This window comes from Phalacrocorax carbo, chromosome 19 (assembly GCF_963921805.1).
Source record: "Phalacrocorax carbo chromosome 19, bPhaCar2.1, whole genome shotgun sequence".
In the NCBI taxonomy this organism is placed as follows: Eukaryota; Metazoa; Chordata; class Aves; order Suliformes; family Phalacrocoracidae; genus Phalacrocorax; species Phalacrocorax carbo.
The window spans coordinates 3,297,564-3,317,812 of NC_087531.1; the positions used below are offsets into that span (position 1 = coordinate 3,297,564).

The window sequence follows — 20,249 nt, forward strand, 5'->3', positions numbered from 1 at the left end:
ATACGAGCTTGGTTAAAACCAATGCCACTAGTTTCACCTGTAATGCACAGAATCGTTTCTGTTTCCTTTTGAGGCCAAGAGGAAAAGCAAAGCTTTAAAAAAGAAAAAAAATAAATAGAAGGGGCTGCAACTGGTTTAGCATTCTACAAAGTTTCTCCAAGTCCTCCAAACCTTTAATTGACTCAGGAGCATAAAATTGAGAAGGGGAGAGGGAGAGAGCAGGCGGAGTGGCGCGAGCGATTTGAATAATTTATTGTCCTTTGAAGTTGCAAGAGAAATTTCAGCTGCCTTGGGGAGTAATTTCTCCCTATTCTGAAAGGGTTTCTCCTTATTTTAAACTTATTCAGAGGATGATAGTTTTGCATTTTCTGCATAATTAATGAGCAGAACTCCCCCCACTCTCACGCAACCTCTAAAGAGTGGTGGGGTGATGAAACTTGGTGGTTTTTTTAATTAATAAAGTCAAATGAATTTGGCTATGTCTTCTTCCTCCTTCACCTCCATCAGAATTTGTGGATTTATTCATAAATTACTCTGAGCATGCTGTTAAGAGTGCCGACACTAAAAAACCTTTAGCCTGGACTTTGATTTCTTTGAATGAATGTCTAGAAGACGGTGTAGGTTTTTTCAGTTCAACTATTAAAGATCACCTTGAGACTGGCTCTCATGTGACCATCCAGTGAGCCAGGAAGATCCTTCAGCTCTTGTTTTTCTTTGTCTGTCTGCATGGGCAGGATCTGGTTTTGAGGGCTTTCTGTGTGTGGTGGTTTTTTTTTTATTTTTTCTTTATGTGATACTCCCCCTTCTTTACAAGATCTGCTAATTGTGGTTAATTCCAGTAGCTGCCGCTTGAGGGACTGCCTACACCTGAAAGGGGCAGGCATCCTCTGCCCTGGTGCCTGGAGGGGCTGCATTACAGCCTTCAGATAAAAAGCCATGCCTTGCTTCTCTTGGCAGGTGTCAAGCACGAACAGGAACCTGTCCTACCAAAAAACCCCACCTTCCTTACTGTCTTTGATAGAAGAATTTAAGGGGTCCTTGCTGCTGCTTTTCCATGTTTCCATTTCTCTCTTGCTCATGTGTGCATGGTTTTTCTGACTCACTGAGTCTCTAGTTATCCCAAAGCTGAACTTGTTAGGTTCCCACTGCTGTCACTTCTCATCACTGTTGTTGGATTCTCCCTTTTTTTCTTCTTTTGTCTTGATGTGCCCACTACAAATCTGAATGATGAGTGTTGTGGTTCAGAGACAGAAATTGTAATGACTCGTGCAGTAGGAGTCAAAGTTCATGATTGTTAAAGGATGTGTTCATCCATTAGTCACAGCTTTATTAGCTTTTGGTTTCTTGTTTTCAAGATCTCCCATCTAGAGCTCCGCTGACAGCCCAGTCTCAATACTGATAAACAGTACAAGCTCACAATATACTGTTATGATCCAGGGTAAAGTGTTTCGAGCTTGTACACCCAGAATCCCTTTTTGTTCCATGGAAAATGTGGGCCGAAGTCTTTTACCAGAGGTCAGATAGGAATGATGTAAAAAGCTTTTGAAAATACCCAAAATTTTGTTATCTAGGAATTGTACCTTACCCTTTTCCTGTAGACCGGGAGAATTCCTCTCTTGCCTGAAAGAGAGAAGCAGACAACAGCTAGTAGGTGGAAGTAATATAGCTTTTATTTTACAGGAGTAAAAGAGCAGAATTTTATCAGATGAATTTTTATTTATCTGGTGTGCCTTTCATCCCAAAATGATCCCTACACGCATGTACTAGCTGGTGGATCTTGACTGGGATAGTTCATCTGCTGTTGTGCTGCAGCCCCCTCTGAGCTGGCGGTGCAAGACAGGGGACCTAGCTACGTGTTTACATTTTGCAAAGGTCTGTGTCATATCACGAAACCGAGGATCAGAACTGATCTCCCTGATCGCATCCTTGGGGCTTCTAGCACTGCGCTTTCTCTGAGAGAGCATGAGATGCAGAAGCTTGTAGCAGTTTGTTTTCCCCATTGCTGCTGACTCTGCTGTCACTTTTCAGCGGCTCAGGACCTCTGCTGGGCGATATTAAGATGGCATGTCCCCCTGGGAGTTGGGATCCTTGCTCATTAAGCTTTTTCTTCTTTCAGGCTTGTCCCATAGGAGGTGGTTTTTCATGTTCTGGTATCCCCCATAGACTCTGATTCTTTAGTGACTCAAACAGAGCAGTGGAAGTTGAGTAAAGAGCCAAGTCCTTTCTAGCGGTGTCTTTTCTAGGTAGGGGGTGAATTGAGCTTCTCCGGGATGCCAATATCGATGACACGGCTGGAGTAGAAGCTGTCCTAGCAACATGGCAAGGGGAGGGAGAGCTCCTTGCCTTAAGCTTCTGACTGCAAACAATCTGGGATTGCTGTCATGACTTTGATGGACAAGGGGCCCTCATTAAGTTGCCAGGATAGCTCCTTGGGTTTCTTGCTCTGCTCTGGGTTATTATGCCTTGTTACAGGACTTGTGGACAAATATGGAATGAGATGTTGTTATAGCTGATTGAAAGCACTTGTGCACCCCGAGGGTCCTGGCTGGCCACGTTGCTGAGGCTGCATGTGCTCCTGTGCTTGCTGGCCCTTCAGCGGCCGCTCCCAGGGCTACCATCTTACATGACAGCATTGCTTGTCTGCTTCAGCCCTTGCTGGTCACAAGGAGCAACTCTCTTCATGGGAATGTGTTGTAGTGCCAGAAGGTGAACGAGAATCCGGGCCAGAGGTCCATCTGCATTACCACCTCCTTGCTCCTTTGCCCCTCAGTTTGATTTTTACCGGGGAGGGAGGGTGGAACCACCCTGTGCAGGGTGCGGGCAGTAAGCAGAGGGGGGCACGTTGGTACCCCTAAAGTGATCTCCATCTGAATTGGTAAGAGAAGGGAGGTGGGGAAACTGAGGCATGGGAAGAGGATATTTGTGGAGTGGGGCCACAGAATGCATTGTAAAGCAAACTCAGTCTTGTACCTTATAGATAACATTCCCTGGTGCACGTACGCCATGTGCTGCTAAATGCAGCCTCTTTTCCATCCTTTCTTGCTTTATGTGCAGAGTCCTGTTCTGATGCTGGGTGCCAGCTGCCTGCCACGTTTGCTGTCCTTTACTGCCAAAATACAGATCCCTTCACCCCAGTGTTAATCCCCTATTTCTCATTCATTAAACTGAAGCCCACGTGGGGCTCCGGGCTTCCGGCATGCCACAGCTCTCACAGGATGGGTGGTTTCTGGTGTGTGCACGCTACATGGCGTGAGGCACCAGATACCTGTTTGCCTTTATTAGGGAGGGAAGAAGGTCCAGAATACCATCCCACTCCCTGTAGAACAGGGACAGCTCTCTGTCCTGTCCTGTAGAGCAGTTTGCATCCTGTATATGTGTATCATTACAATGTGCCCTATACATTTGCATAAATCACAGCTTGGCTGTATCAGGGTGCCAGTCACTGGGGCTGGGTCTGATCTCTGGCAGTGTGAAATACCCTGTGTGCTATGGAGAGAGGTGGATCCTTGCCATACATACGGATGTGCGATGGTAGCCTGGAGAAGTCCTGCTGAAACTGTTGCCATGCAATAAGGCACGGTCCCACCCCTGAAAACTAGCAGTTTAAATAGACCAGAAGGAATGATTATGCTTCCCCCTCCAGCAGGCAGGGTAACGTGTTTTCTTCTCACCTTGCGTGTCAGAACTAGGAATAGATCTTTGGTAGCCTCAGTCTCATCCTGCCTCCACTGCTGCAGGCTCATACCTCCTCTTCCAAAGGGCCTGTATCTGAGTGCATTGCAAATAGGAGCCTGAAGGCTGTACAGATGTGCCAGATTCCCAAATTTACAAGCCTCATGGCAAGAACAGCTTAGCATGGTGCTGGTTAGGAAGGGTCTGCTGCCTCAGCCTGGCTGAGGGGAAAGGTGGGAGCTGGCAGCACAGGCAGGCGTCAGAAAGGAGCAGGTGTTGGGGTTGTTGGACAGCCAGTGTAGTGGAGGTGTATGAAATGAGTTCTTGATCTTTCTCACCCATTTTCTGCATGCATTAAATCCTGTGCTGCGTTGCATCCTTCACTGCTGTCCTTCCTTCTTGGTGCCTTGCAAGAAAGGAGAGGAGGTAATCTTCCAAGTGACATTCCCCCGTACCCAACGGGAAACGCCTGCATGCACCTGTGCATAGCCCAGCTTTTCTGAGTCAGGTAAGGGCTTTGGTGGATTGGCAGCAGGGGAATAGCAAGGTGAAAATATTTCACTTCTTAAAAAAAAAAAAAGAGTCCTCGATCTTTTTTTACCCTCCTTTCCCCAACCTTGCTAGTCCCATCTCCCTGAAGGGAGCTGAGACCTGCTGACAGTAAGAGGAAGTCTCTGTCTGAAGCCTATAATTATCCTGTCTGCCTTCCCAGAAAAGGCCAGTTGGGGAGCGAGCGCACTTCTGTTTCATGGACCAGCCCTGCGTTCTACTGCCTCCCCAATTACTGCTTAATGGACTTTTTATGATGATAAGATGACTGGGTTGGGGAGAAGTTATTGACGGGGAAATGGAATATAATTCACTCCCTGTTTGTTTGTTCTGTCAGAAAACCCTCATTTTAATTTTATTTGTGAGGCACTGAGAAACAGCCCTCAGAAAAAAAGTGCAAAATCTGTCAATAAAACCCTGGATTTCAAGGGGACCAGAGTCTCTGCAGGACCTCTCCGAGGGGTGTTTTCAATCTTGTTGAGTGTCTCCATAAAGACCCTCCTCACAGCCTGCATCAGTCCTGCTCCTGGTCTGCAGCTCTCACTCCTCTCATGAAGAAAAATGTAAATTATGGAGCCATCTTTCTTGCCTCTACCCCTCTTGCAAGCTCCCCCGCTCCCTAATGCTGCTGCTTTGAAATATGTCGCATTCTTGCTCCCCACTCTCCATCTGTCTCAAATTTGGCTGCTCGCTCCTGTTTTCATCTGCTCCGTGGTTTGTCTCCTCTATCTAATCTTCACTTCCTTGCTCTGACTCTGAACACCTCCCTCCTCTCCATCTTGCTCCACTTCTCTTGCATTTTCCCCGTTGATCGCTTCGCTCCTTATCCCCACTGATTTTCCCATCCTTTCTACCCTCTGCTCCCCCATTCACTGGTGTGACAAAGCTGTTCCTCTGCTCCTCTGGCCGTGCCTCCCAGGCTGTCCCCAGCTGCTCAGCACTCCCATCGCGGTCCCTCAAACGCAGGGCATGTATCTGCTGCATGCAAGCAGGCGGCAGCAGCACATGCGTGTGAAACACGTTTCCTAAACCAGCAAACAAACACTCGGTGCATGGCCGGACCCAGATCTTACATTCCTGGAGATGTTTTTAGGAGGGGAGATGAAAGCACTACCGCCCAGGGCTGTAGTTGGTGGAGTACCTTGTGCTCCGTCTCTGATTGTGAGCCTGTCAGCAGTCGTGGAAAACGGAGATGGAGTTTCACTAGATCAGCAGAAAGTTTCAGCCCAAAAACCAAAAGGAAGGGGGAGGAGGAGAAGAGGGGGGTTTAACCCTTTGCATGCCAGGGAGAATGCCATCAGATTCCTTCCTAGCTGCTCTTGAAGTTAGCGAGGGGTAAGAAATAATGAAGAGCTATGTCCCCGTTCAAGCTAACGTGACCTGGTTGCTGGGAGATTGCAAAGCTTTTGTCTGGCTTTTGTTTTTTTATCTTCTGCTCCCACCAAGAAGTACATGTGGAAGAAAGTCTCTGAGTTCTGTCTCCAGTGATTTTTTTTGTGGCTATTTTCTTTTGTTTGTATTACAGTATTTAGAGACTGTAGTTGTGTGAAATACCACCTAGAGCGTTGAGTGCTGAACAGATCTGTTCAGAGACCATCCTTTGCTCCAAATTGCTTGTAGTGTCTAGACCAAGGCCGGCAGTCAGGCAGGTGTGAGAAATGAGGATTGTCACCTCCGTGCTATGTGTGGCAGACTGAGGTACGGGGAAGGGTGAGTGCCCAAGGTCAGCCAAATTTGCGTCAGAGCCAGAGATCTGAATCCCGATTATGGGAATCATCTGGAGCCTGGAAGAGCAGATTGGGGTGTGCTAACACTAGCAGCAAAATAACATTGACCATGAATGGCTTAATGGTCTCATCTTTTACCTTTGTTCTTGAAAGGTAGAGGTGCATATATGTGCGTGTATATATATGCACAAAAAAAGGGTGACTTTTGATCTGTTCTGTATCTTTGAGCTAGGATAAAGGTTGTCGTTGGCCGATGTGCCCTGAATCTCTCTGTAGCATGGGCACGCTTTCATGGTGGGCAGCTCCGCAGGGAAATGTCGGGCTCAGCACCACGGGGCTGTTTCTTGAAGGTCGACTGGGAACGGTGGGCAAAAGGATGGCTGCCAAACATGTTTAGGAAGGCTACAATAAGCCGGTCAAATGGCAAGAAAATGGCCTGCCTGCTGTGCTCTTGCTTTTGCTTTAGTTTCTGTGGCAGGTCTCAGGTACAGCGAGTACAGCAGAGAGTCCCCTCCGTTCCCCAGGGTGGGGATAATGAGTGTTTATTCACCAGCGAAGGACGAGCTGAAACCCAGTGCTTCATGTGCCAGCGCCATGGATCAGTGGGACCGGCACGTGAGCCTCCACCAGAGCGCTGACAGCAGGGACCAGGGGCACCAAAAATGGAAGCAAAACCTTTTAAAATGGGCATTTTGTAGTTGGCTTTCTTTTGTCTCCATGGATTGCTGCCGCTGTGGGCGAGGGGCCCTTTCAGGCAGGCTCACGCTGCTCTCTGTGCTGGGGACAGATGAAAGAATAAGTGGTTTGTCTTTATTTGTGGTCCATTGTTGAGGTGCTTTCCTGTGGGTGGTGGGAGGGGGCTGCAGAAGTGGGGGGTGTTAAGCACAGAGGTGAATTTCACCATCTAAAATCAGCAGCAGGTCCCTGCGGTGGGGCTGGAGATGAGAGGAGAGAGCTGGGGGCGTCAGGAGGAAGCAGAGATGTGGAGGCGCCTGTCTGCAGCCCCCTCAGGGAGAGCCTGCGGCACAAAGGGATAGTTTACATGCACACTGCCCATTTCCTACCCAAAGCTGCGGCAAATAATACAGTAATGTGGTCAGGGACGACCCTCGGGACTTTTCCTTGGTGACTGTGGGGCTCTGGGGCCATGAGTTGGGCCTTTGCCAAGGCGGGGAGACAGGCCTATTACTATGGCAGTGGTGCCTCCAGGCCTCCCCTGTGGGGAGCAGGTGGAAGAAGATATGGCGGACATGTTGTCCCTCTCCCTGTGGGAGCAGCTTTCTGCCTCAGACCTCCCCAAAGCTGGCGGGCTCTAGCTCAGGAGGCAGGAGCAATTTAGGTCACAGTTGGGTCTCCCAGCCATTTTGGCAGCAAAGTGTGTGGGGTTTTCTCTTCCCTCATGGTGGAGAGGTAGAGGGCCGCGTGCTGCTGGCCAGTCCTGCATGTAATGAGGCTGAGGGTTTTACCTCAAGAACTTCATGGTGCGGGGCAGGGTCTGGCCGTGTGTGTGTGCTTGTGCAGCCGAGGCTGGAGGGGCAGGGGGCTGTCTTCAGTCTGCTCTTCTTGGCCAACCCCATACATTTCCCAAATTGTCCCATATTCCTGAGCCAGCACCAGGGCGCTTTGGCTGAGGGCAGCTGGGAGGATGTCAGGGTATCGATCTGGCAGGCTGGCGCGAAAGGCTTTGAGAATCAATTTTGCCTCAGAAAGGCCCAGGGAAGTCAGTATTTCCCCACTGTGATGCGCGTCTCCTTCTGCCTGTTCAGGTTAACTCTGGTCAGCCTTCCCTGAAACTACCCGGAGAGATGGGAAGTGGGCTGGTAGCTGCCATACTGGTTTTACACAGCCCTCTGCACTGCTAGGGCTTCATTTGGCTGCCTTAGCTGAGCTGGTACGAGTTTTTCCCTCATCTTTTCAGGCTGGCTGTCCAATTTTGTGGCTGGAGCATACTCGGGTAGTGTGGAAAAAGCTGCACCTACCCTGTGGTGTGGTCTGTGATGTTAAATGCATCCCTGACCTCCTCGTCCCCGCTTAAGCCCACCTGCAGTGCTGGCAGGGGGGGCAGCCAGCTCAGTCTGGAGACCAAGCTTACAGGAGGCAACAAAGAAGGATCCGTGGTGCAAGTTCATAACAGATATGTTAAGCCCATTTGTGCTCCTGCCTCTCTCCCACCCCTCAAACCACCTCTGGGTTCTCCATCCCTTTCTCTGTCTTTGGCTTTTGATGTTTCAGACAGGCATATGGTGGCCGGCCTGTCTCCCTCGCTCCTCGTCCATCACCCGCTATTCATTCACCATGGCAGCAGTTCCTGAGGGGCATTTGGGCTTAAAGGGTGAAATGTCCCCTCCTTTTCCCCACTCCTATATCTTTTAAGCTTCCTTGCTGTAAAGCTTCTCAGACTGTTTTGTTATCTGTGTATTATTCGCAGGGAGATGTTGGGGTGGTGTTTTTTTTTTTTACATGACTGCATTTGAAGAACTTACTCTGCGTCACATGAAAGAAGGAAGGAAGGAGAGGTGAGGCAGCAGCATTTTCCTCTTCTGTGCAGAAAGCTGCCTTGGTGTGGAGCCGTTGTACATGGGCTGATGTCATACCGTTGTTCTTCTACTGCGCATGCCTCGGGGAGGAGTCGCAGACCCCACCCTTATCACCTCGCAGCTCCTTCTCAAAGTCTGTGTTAGAATTCACAAAATCCCAGCAGCAAATGTGCACCGTGCCCCTTCTGAACAGCACCACCCATGTTTCTCTAGGCCTGTGCTTTGGAGAGTGAAGCCAACTGGAGGTTGTCTGCACAGGGGTGACCAGGAGGGTGGGTGCACGGTCCCATCAGCTGCCCTGGACAGCGATCAGGGACGCAGGGCAGGGGCAGAGCTGTCTGGAAGGGGTGGCAGAGGTTAGGTCAGAGAGCAGACAGTGAGTGTGCTTATCATCTTTATGGATGCAATTACAGAGCACGGGATGGATGGTGAATATGTCTCTTCCTTACAGTCTGTGGCAACTATCCAGCGTGTCACTTGCCCCGGCTATTGCTTTTGGGAAGTGCGTAGGCGGTGGGCAGGAGTGAAAGGTTCAGTTTGACTTGATGGCTTTCCATTAAGCTGTAGAGAAGAATCACAGGTATGCAGCAGCCATCTGGTCTTTTCAGCCTTCTCTCCGGAGACCCAGACCCCGCAGGAAGCCACTCATAGTAGGAAAATTCTTTTAAGCTCCAGGTTTTTCCATTCCTGTTTTGCTACTGCAAAAAAAAAAAAACAGGTTCTGCTGCTTTGCGAGCAGAGAAAGGGGAAAAAGAAAAACCTCTTGTGACCACTGGACCTAGGTGGAACTCAAACTCAGTCTTTCCAAGACTGACGTGTTCTCAGCTCTCTGCGAGGAGGATTGGTGAAGTGATATAAAATCTCCTGGATTGCAAGTATGTCATCTGGAAAATGCCTGTCGCTGATTGTTATTTACTTATTTAAAACCAAGGTCCTACAATCTTGGCAAATGAGGGGAAGCACATAAGCCTCTCTGAGTGGGCTGATAGCGTTTCACTTACACATGGCACCTTGTTCCTGCTTTTGGAGGCTTTCAAAGCCATTTGCAGAGCCGAAGACTTAATTCTAACTGCATGCTTCCCTGCAAGCTGGACCTGGCATGGCAGAGCTGTGGCAGTCCTACGCAGCACGTAGGAATTTGTTTCAGCTTTGTATCATCACCACTTTGCCTGCGATAGCGCTGACTTTCTCTTTCCCAGAGGGGAGAGGGTTGTTCTGCAATTGGCGTGGGCTGGAGTGACAAGTGCTTCAGTGACTAGGGGTGCATAGGTGGAGAGCACAACGGGTGATTTGGGGGGGGGGAGAATCAAAGCCTGGAGCTCAGAGGCTTGGGCAGTTTTAAAATAAACAATTTAAGCTTTGATTTTCACCGATTTTCCGAGTGAGTAGCAAAATCTAATAGATTGTTTGATAGGGCTTTATGTTTGGTTTCTTTTCTTTTGTCTCTCGCTGTGTAAGAGCGAGCTCATTGTAGGCAGTTCAGCATTGCGGCGAACTCAGGAAAGCACTGTTCACAGACCAGCTGAGCTTCCCCGTTACCACACGCTGAGTCCACAGAGGTCCCCAAAAAGGGATGCTGAGCAATGACTCCAAGTTCACTATTTTTTGGAGCACCATCCCCTTCTTTAGGACAGAAATCAAACCTTATTTTCTCCTCAGCTGTGCCGTCATCATACTGCTTGCACCCATTTAAATGTATGTATGGTATTAAGGGTTATTAGGGGCTTTTATTTTAGGAAATGAACTTGCATCAATAAAGTGTTCTTAAAAGCCCTGGATGTTCTTGGCTGTGCCTTCAGAAGTGGTTTCTGCAAACTCTTGAGATATTGAACTGAAGAGAAGAGAGGAAGGAAGTCTGGTTGCGGGCAAGTGGGCATTTATATTTTAGCCTGAATCAAAGTTTTGGTTTTGCCTTTCTCAGATGAAAGATTCCCCGGTGCAAGTGCCTCCAGTGGGACTTGCTTGATAACCTTTAGCTATAACATTGCAAAGACTCTGACCTCTAAATATAGATTTGGATATTTATAAATGCGATGCTTTGTACACACAGCATTGGTGGGACATAAACAGCTCCAGCAAATTGTATTTACCTCCAGCATGGAAACAAATGCTTGATTGCATCACATGAGCTTGCTCAGTGGCTTTTATTTATATACTGCTGGCCACACCAGGGAGGGAAGGGGAGAATGCTTCCTTTTGTCTTTCGACCCCTAAAAGACCCTGGAGACTTCTCTTTAGCTACCATTTGCCCTTTTCTTAAGCTCTTTGGTAGTCTGTTTACATCCTATTTTATAGACTCTGAGTATGTACATATAAATATACACATTTCAGAGTCTACTTCTCTCAAGAATAACAGATGGCAACTTTATGATCTGAGTGATTTTATTTGAACACAGCTGTGGCCTTGTGATTTAAATATTTCAATAAATTTTAAACTAACTAGATGAGAGGAAAATGTGCAGGGAAAACAGGTTAGAGCACGGAGGGAGGATTCCCTGAGGGTAGAGGCAATATGGGCTCTGCACGAACCCTCCTGGCCTCGTTTTCCTCTCATAGAAGGCCCTTGGCACCTTCCTTGGTCAGAAAGCCCATCCTCGCATCCTCTCCCCTCCTTGCAGAGGTGCTCTTGAAGGCAGTCAGGCACGGGTGGAAATCAGCAGCGGGGGTGAGGGAGAGGTGCTGTGAGATCAAGTGTTGTTCCTTTGGGTCCGGACTGGCTAAAATGCAGCCCCAGGCTGTGAGTGTGTTTGTTCAGGCATCACTGCACCTTTGAGTATCTGGTTATGAGAGGAGTTTGAGGAGCTTTTGGCTTCTTCCTTCAGCAGCGTGAATTCCGTGTTTTTCTTTCTCGTGATGAGAAGAGAGAAGGGGGAACTGCAGGAGGAGACTGCAGGCTTGGCTGCCATGCTCTTGGTCTTGACAACTGGATTGTTTTGAAATGATCACAACTTTCGTTTGAGGGGCTGTATCCTATCAACTTGCCTGTTCCAAAGGATGGCATACCTGTTGCAGTGTAAATGTATCGGTGAGGGCCAGAGGAAAGATTTGCAGATGAAAACAGAGGTGCTACAAGCCAAGGAGGTTTACATCCTAAAGCCACTGGCATCAGCCTGTTTCACACCATCATCCTCAAAATCTCTATGTGCCAAGTTCCTGTTCCATTTATTTTGTGGTCCTTCTCCCCCCTTTTACCCCCTGCCTTGAGTGTGTTCCTATACATCTCCCCCATTCCTTGGTGTTTTGGTCATCTGCTAGGATCTGGGGAGTGTAATTCACTGTTTCTAGATTATGTTTTCAGCTCTACCAGCTTTTGGTAACGATCATTAGATGGACTTTGCAAGGGCAATTTCCCCTGTGCAAAACAGTTTAAAAGTCAACTTTTTAGAACTAAAAGAGGCTTTGCAACATCATCCCACTGAAATCTCTTTGTGGGAGCAGGCTCTTAATCATTTTGTGCTGTAGTTTCTTCGTATGTAAAATGGAGATAAAGACTGTTTGTTCCTAAAAGGCCAAGAGGTTTAACTTCATCTGGGATGACTGGAGAATAGCAGTGAAAATGCTACTAATAATTAGAAAGAGTGTTTATTACAGTTTGCCTTTCCTTTTGCCAATGATGATATATCTTTCTATTTTTTTAAAGGTCCCCCTGTGTTCATTAAAAAACCTGTGGACCAAATTGGTGTGTCAGGAGGGGTGGCCTCCTTTGTATGCCAAGCAACTGGAGACCCAAAGCCACGGGTCACCTGGAACAAGAAAGGGAAGAAAGTGAACTCTCAGAGGTTTGAGGTAAGATACGTCCTTGAAATCTGTGTCTGCAAATGTGTAAAGAGAGAGAGACTGGCACAAAGCAGCTAGTGCGCTTCTTTGTCCATTCTCAGACCCGATAATATAGGGAGGTGTGGAAGGGGAGGAGTTTTAACAGCAGGAGGAGTGAAATGCAAGCTCTTGGCCATGTCAACAGCTGGGTTTGTTCCAGAGCAAGAGAGAGCTTGGCTCACTTACCTTATTGGAGTTTTTTCTTTTGTTTTGTTGGGCTTTTTTCCCCTCCTCAGGTATAATATAAAGCTGCCTTCTTCCTTCCCTAAGAAACCCCAACTAAGTTGGTACTACTTCAGCTCTGTAAATGCACCTTTCATACCGATACATGGCTCATTATTTTAACCCTGGGACAGCCTGGAGTAAACATTACAGTTGCTGGCAACCAGACCCAAGCAATTGGCATTGTTTAGATAGAAATGAGAGTGGAGGAACAAGGACTAGGTGGTCATCCTGTGGAATTTTCTGTGGGACTCAGCCCTGCCAGGCAGCTGTGTGCTGAGAGGAGCTTTGTGGTGTCAGCTGCCCATGCAGATGGAGGAACAAGGCAGGGGTTCTTTTTTATTTTGTTTTCGCTTGGTCTGTTTCCTTTTCCTTCATCACAGTTGTACTCCAAACACCCACGCTACACACTGTCACCGTGGCGCATTCTTTCAGAGCGTTTGAGACGTACATAGCAGTTTCAGTGGGTCAGTGGTCAGGGACAGGGTTTGGCATGGGACAGCTCTCTGTCACCTTGAGGTCAGTGGAGAGACAAGTTGACCATGTTGGTTATGTGTAGGGGATTGTGGGGCAGCTGCTGAAGTGTGTTTGCGAGTGTGTGTGCTTGTATATGTGCTGGTGCCTCCTTTAGAAGCAGGAATGAACCTTCTACTTGCAACCCAAGGATGCTTACTCTGTGTGTGTCTCTCTTTCCCTTTATCCCCCAGACAATTGAATTTGATGAAAGTGCAGGTGCTGTTTTGAGGATCCAGCCCCTCCGGACTCCCCGGGATGAGAACATTTACGAGTGTGTTGCTCAAAACCCTCATGGGGAGGTCACTGTCCATGCCAAGCTCACCGTCCTCCGAGGTAAAGAGCATGTCTGCCTGCCACGTGTCAGTGTCACAGGGGAGAAGGGACCCTTCAGCTTCTCCCTCCCTTCAGATGAGTGGGAAGGCTATCGCAGAACGTGTGGCCAAGGCACAAAGTCCTACTTTTTTCAGTTTGTTCTGAGCTGTCAGATCTGTTTGCTGTTATCAGCTCAGAGTCATAAAATTGCTGTGTAAGAAATAAGGCTAAAACTGGACTACTTTAGGAGGTTTGACTGGATGATGTGCTGAGGTTCCTTCCAACCTGAATTATCCTATGACTCTATGATCTTCCCTCCTCTCCAATAAAAATTCCTACCTCAGGTTTATGAGCAGGACCAGAAACTCCCCATCGCTCTCCTCAAAAATGTGGCACCGTTCATCCAGACCCCCAAGAAAACCTTCTTCATTGAGGAATCACTTAATGAGCTGAGGCTAAGATGATTATACATCTGCATGGGCTTTCACACAGGTGGTAGCAATGCCAGCCCCTTCCCTTGGCAGGAGACCTGTCTTTGCCTTTCTTGTGGGTGTGTTCCCTCTCTTTCCAGAGATCCTTTGCTCCATGCACTCTCCAAGAGAACAGTTCTCCTCTCCATCTTGTTCTGGTTCTTTTTTTCACTTGTCCCCACTATTAGAGGATGTTTACGTGGATGCCTCCTTCATGTCATCTGTTTGAAATAGGCTCCCTGAACTTGCTGTGGGGGAGGGAACAATATGCTATTGCTGTGGATGCCTCTGGAGGTTTACTGTTATTACCCTGGAGATCTGTAAAATTTTTATGTGAAACACTAAGCTAGGCTGCTTGCTAAAACTGACCCATTTTAGGGGAAAAGATGTGTGGTGTTCTCTGTTTGAACCACAGGGCAATGCGAGTGATCCAGGCAGAAAGGGTGTGGTGGGTGACTGCCTGAGAGCATCTGGAGGGACTTTGGCTTGGGAGCGTTGGCTGTTGATGAAGCCATCAGCAGGAGGTGCTATGGAAAAGCCAGGGGCTCTTGAATAGGGGTACTTGCAGAAAGAGCCATTATTTCTGCAGTGAGCACTGCTAACAACAGTTTTAGGTGCTCCAGGCCGTTTGTGGTCCTCATAAGACAGAGTGGTAGCTCTGCCTCTATGCCAGCTGCCTTTTCTTCAGCAATTTCCGTGTTCTCTCCAAGAGCATCTTAAATCCTTTTGTTTGAACAGACAGTGAGCACATCCCTAATAGTGCAGAGCAAAATTTGTGTGCAAATCCCCAACGTACAGCAGTAAATAAAGACCAGACATAAAGGGCACGTGGCAAAGCCCTCGACCTCCCCTGGTAGCGGGGAATATCCCTTCTGCTGCCTGCCTGCCTGTGCTGTCAAGGCGCTGGCTGCCTCTGAGCGTGCGGGCCCGTGGTCCAGTCATGCCTGACAGATCTGTGTAGGTGCACTTAAATCTTTGTGTAGCTCCTTTGCCTGGCATGGCATTTAACCTTCTGTTAGCAGTATGTGGTGGGATGTATCTGTCAGGAGATGGGAACAGCACTTTATGACAAGAGTATGTCTGCCTGTGGGTATCCCAGAGGGCTTGGGAGCCTTATTCTTCACACTGATCCCCATATATTCCTTGGGAGCTGTGACAGTTTGGGAGAGGTGCCCTGCAATCATATTAAAAATTTCTACCTCTCTAATTTAGCTACGAGCAGTGACAAGAGAGAAGGTTGTCCTCCAGCTGCTGCCCTCACAAATCCCCTGGATTCTCACAGCATTTTTAAGGCACTCTCCACCAAAAGAAAGCTGCAATGTATGGGAAGTGACGAGCAGAGCTCAGTGACTGTCCTTAGGGACTGAGGTTCTTCGTACATGTCTTTTTGCAGCTCTTCCTTCTGGTATCAGCACCGTACACGTCAGCTAGAGAGACAGATGACAGAACAGGAGCTACATCTCCCCACTGCCTGACTAATTACGCACTTTGCTGATCCCACCAGAACATTATTACTGTGTGCCTTGCTCCTGTGTTGTGCTGCTTTCACAAGCTCTCCTATTCCATTTGCCTAATGGGACCTTGTTCAGTAGCTTTGTTAAGTGGCCGTGGAAGAGCAGCTAGGCTACCCGGTTCATGAAGTTTAGGGGAGCAGTGATTAGCTGCAGGCCTGGGCCATGATGTTGTTGAAGAGCATCGAGGAAGCAGTTTTTATAGCGTACTCTCCCCTTCCCTGCTCAGTTGGAGTTACTCCATCCTTAATCTTTCCTTAGCTTTCACACAGCAAAGATCACCTCTTCTTTATCCACATTTTTAAGTGCTGGGAAAGTTAAAAGGACCAAACACAAATCCACGGATCTCCACAATGACAAACTCAGCATGCTGGCATCCATTCCCCTCTTTTTCCTCTCTGCTTCTGCATTCACCCACTCTCCTGCTTGTCTTTTCTCTATCTTGCCTTGCAAGGCCTCCTCCTCCTTTCTGCCTCTCTTCTCTCACTTTCAGAACTAATGCTTAGCATAAAGGTGGGGGCTGCTCCACAGCTTGGAGATGAATGTGAGCTGTCATTTGGAGAAGCTGTTACATTGGCATGCTGTGGAGTATGGAAACCTGGGCCCCAGCTGTCCCAAACTGCAGGATGGGCTTTGTAGTGATTCTGCAGCCTGTTGGCTGTGCTGTTGTAATCACTGTTAGAAATACATGTGTGTTCCTTCATGCTAGACACATGCATGAACAGTTACGGGATTTCCTCAGCGCCAGTGCAGACAGTCTTGTGAACGGAAGAGAAAAAAGTAATGTGTTCTTCCCCTCTAGATGCAGCTGCTGAAGGGATTGACTCTCAATCCCTTTTTGCCTCTGCACATGACCGCTCCTGGATCAGACACTGATAGAAATCCACATGCGTTCGCTTGAAAACAGGAAGCTGCAGGAGAGGAAACCTTTGGGAGCTTCTGAGAAGCAGAGATTGCGATGGACACCGTTCAACTTACACAAAGTCTCTTTAACACCAGCTCTGCTGACTTCTTTGTCCTTCCTGCTGTTTCTCAAGGGATCTGAGTTCTGATAGGACTGTGGAGACTTGCTGTTCTTTCCACAGATGGCTAGACATAGTGCCTGCAAACCTGATTCCTGCAGAGCCCAAAGAAAAGGAGAGAAAGTGGTTTTGGGAAGCATTTTCCAGTTATTGTTGACTCCAGCTGCTGTCATTTTTCATTATAACTGAGGCAGAAAGGAAGCTAGTTGGCACAGGTACCCCAGCGCCCAGTTGGTGTGGTTTCTCTAAGCTCCACGCTCCTGGAAAAGATATACATATTTTTTAATAGTGTTATTATTGCTGCCTGTATACAGATTGTACTTTCCTTCCACTTCTTTGGTAGCCTGAGCAGAGATCCTCGTGCTGCGACTGACTGTCCTGTGCTGCCAGCAGCCCAGTGGGCTGAGCACAGGGGGGCCTGGCTGCCACCTTCTGCCCGTATTGCCTCCGCTGCTGGGAGGTACAGGCTGGGTTTCAAGCAGCGGCCAGTGTTAGTTCTTTGCTCTGTTGAAGCTGATGGAGTGAGTTCCATGGAGGTTAGCCTTTGTGAGTCATTAGTAAATGCAGCATGATCCCATAAAAACCAAGGCTTGATCCAGTTAAATGTAATGGAACATTTACTGTGCCCCGATACATCGCTTGCTGCATACTGGCCAATGGTGTCTTTTCCTGATGATGACTGCATTCTGGAAAATTGAGGAAAACTGGCTATTAGGCATGTAAGGTCGTGGTACTTACTACCAGAGTATGATTCAGGCTGCTGTGGACAGACTTTCAGAACTGGTTTCTGGTGATTCCCTGGTGATTTTTTTTCATGAAGCATTCATACATTTCTCTAACAATTCTGGCCTGAAATTCTCCTCACATATTTCCTATTCCAAGAAGACATCTGGTGTGGGCACGTATAAAGTTCTAGCAACATCCCTGCTGTTTTGTTGTTTTTTGTAATTGTTGGCTTGAGCTCAGCAAAAGGTAAACAAAAACCAGTTCTAGATGCTCAGCAGAAAGCATCGAGTCCCACAGGAGCACATCTTGAAGAGAAGCTGGCCCCTCTGAAATGTTACCTTGCCACTTGAAAAATTCTTGGCAGACTTTCTTCAAACTTGACTTGTTTTGCTTTTCTTGTAGTGACCTGAAAACCAGGCCACGTTGAAAGCAGATGATTAGTTCCGTAGCTTATGAATAATGTCAGAGCGATTTTAGCTCAGATGCCTTTGTAAGGAGGGTACATGGGGGTGCATTAGTGTAGGGAAGGCAGTGTATGACCTGTGCTGTTACAGGGTCCAACACACAGGTCTAAGTGTGTATTTATTGTCTATAAGCCTGCAAATTTTTCATAACATTGTCAAGCTATTACTATTTTCAGAGTAAAACTCTCAGATCAAAATAAATGGAATCAACAGGCGGAGCATGTTGCTGAGACTCTTCCATGTATTAAAATTGTCTTTGCTGTGAAATAACAGTTAACTGAGACACAGGTACCTACACATTGGTGGAAATAATTTGATGTAATTTCACAAGGTGCGTAATGCCAGGATACCTGTTGGGGAGGGGGCAGCTGTAAGTGGTCATGAACTTAATGAAAAAAAAACAGAGATAAATTTCAGAAGTGCTGGATTTTGATCCTGATTCTACTTAAAACTAGTGTTGCTCAAGCTGCTTCATCTCTGTGTTCTCCGTTCTTCCACCCTGAGGTGAGGATAGCTGACTGCTTAGAGCCCAGCCAGCATCCATGAGCTGGGCCGCGTATCTCCAGAGAAGAGCCAAAAATTGCTCCTCTTCACTTCGGCAGCATCCTCATTGTGGCTTTCTGCATTCAATACGTAGCACGCCTGTACATGCTCACACCCTCCTTCTCCTCTAAATTATTAAACAACTGTGCACACCCTGCAGGAAAAAGAGCAGCAGCAACACCCTCTTTATCTTTCTTTATCATACTCATTTCCAGCACAGCTAATTATCTAAACACAGAGCTGCCACCTTCTAGAGCGACAAGGAGACAGCGAGCACCAGTGTCTCCCTTCACTGTAGCTGGCAACCCTTGCTTTTTCTGTATGACCGTGTGTGTGTCAGCACATGCGCCCAGGTTGGTTTGAGGCATGTCCCCCAGTACAGAGCATGTCCTCTGGTAGGATTTATTATAAATGAATGCTGAAGCACTCTTCTCCTTTTGTCCCTGCCTCTCTCCATCCCTCCTCCCCTACTGTTTCTCACCCTACTTTGTTCAGTGGCCTTGAGCTATTTCACCAGCTTTTCATCGGGGGGGGGGGGGGGCTTTAAGCAACTCAGTCGAAGAGCAGGTATGAATAAGGTGTTTGGGATGCTCTGCTAATATGGCAAGTGCATCACGTGAAAACATTTGCCTGCGTAAGCTAGCATGATTTTCGCAGCAGGCAGCTGCCCAGATGTGCCCTTGAAACATCTTCAGCTTGTGTCTTGGTTCTTTTGTTCTTGCAGTTGCCTGGGCTGCTTTTAGAAAGAGAATTCACAGGCCAAACCATTCCGTATTTATTTATTTATTTGGTAATGGGTTTGGGCTGGTGTTTGGGGATTGATGGGGGAGGTGGCGGGGCATGTGTGTACATGTCTTGTGGGGACTGAGTTGAGGTTGTAACTGCATTATTACAGGGAATCCAATTGTTAGGGGATGAAGGCAGTTTCACTTTCCTGGCAGGAAGGAAATCTGAGCACTTGAATCAGTGCAATATATCATGTTCAGAGATGCTTCCTCTGCTGATCTGATCCTCAAATCTGATCACGCCTCTAGTCGCAGTTGTTTTAATTAAACTCAGAGGAATTCTGCACATTGTGCTGCAAGATTAACATTTTTGTTTAATTAGAAACACTCAGTAATAATAGTTGTGCCAGGCCTCCCCCAACACACACATGCGTGCACACACACACGCTCACACACACGCCCTGCCAGACAAGAGGGTTATTCTCTCTGTGGATTAATTGGTTCATGAAATTAATGGACGTGGGTTTGAGCCAGGTGGAGTAGCATCACCAGGGAGCAGGATAAAAGCAGTGATCAATAATGATGTCATCTGCAGCCAATGCGGCAGCAGCTCCGCAGCTCCTTAACAACACACCACCGCCTGGTTAAATAGCAGAAGGGAAGAGAAGACGTTAAAAGCCTGGCTGAAAGCTGTGCAAAGGCAAAGCAACTCCCAGGGCCCCTCTGTCCTGAGCTCACTCCTGGGGGGCCAAGGGTTTTGCAGCACACGTGATCTGCAAGAGCACACACTGTTTGGAGGCTCCAATACCCAGGCACAGCCTGCTGAACTGAGAACTCAAAGGTTTGGTTCAGTCCCTAGTTAAAGATGTTTATGTCTCTATTTAGAATGCAATACCCTGGTTTAGAGGTGCTTCAGACGCACTGAAATGACTGTGCCTTTATATAACTGTAAGTGTGGCCATACTAGGAGATCTGTATTATTTTAGCAATTATAAAATGGTTCGTGTTTTTGTTTGTGGTCAGATTCCTTTGATATATGAGGAGAGGTGTGGTTAATACATTTCACTCTCCAGTGAGTCACAATAGATCCTTTATAACTCTCTAACAATGGTCAGAGGAAAGAAACAATGCACATTTTTAAACACACAATTGAGGCGTTTAAGCCCTTTTCTCCTCTGCGGTAGCTTTGTGCAGCTAATGATGGTATTAAACAAGAGTTTCTTGGCCTTGGGTATCAGAGCACTGCACAAACCTTTCACTCTGCCTTCATGACCTTCACAGGTTTTTAGAAGTTGAGTGTGAGGCACAGCGGTGTGGTATAGCTCTTACCCAAACCGTGCACGTTTGGTGCTGACGTAGAGCGGTACTGGGATCTGGCGATTCTGCTTTGCTCTTATAGGAGAAGACACCCACCATAGCAAGGCTACTGGGTTTCTC

General features: G+C 47.6%; 1 protein-coding gene across 6 annotated transcripts in view; it reads left to right on the top strand.

The window, feature by feature from the left end:
* Nucleotides 1–20,249, top strand: part of PTPRS (protein tyrosine phosphatase receptor type S) — a 172,381-nt gene that overhangs the window by 76,943 nt on the left and 75,189 nt on the right. For all 6 annotated transcript variants that reach the window (XM_064469634.1, XM_064469635.1, XM_064469633.1 and 3 more), the window contains exons 3-4: nt 12,126–12,271; nt 13,231–13,372. In XM_064469634.1, the coding sequence (XP_064325704.1) occupies nt 12,126–12,271; nt 13,231–13,372 (288 nt within the window). The remainder of the gene's footprint in view (nt 1–12,125; nt 12,272–13,230; nt 13,373–20,249) is intronic.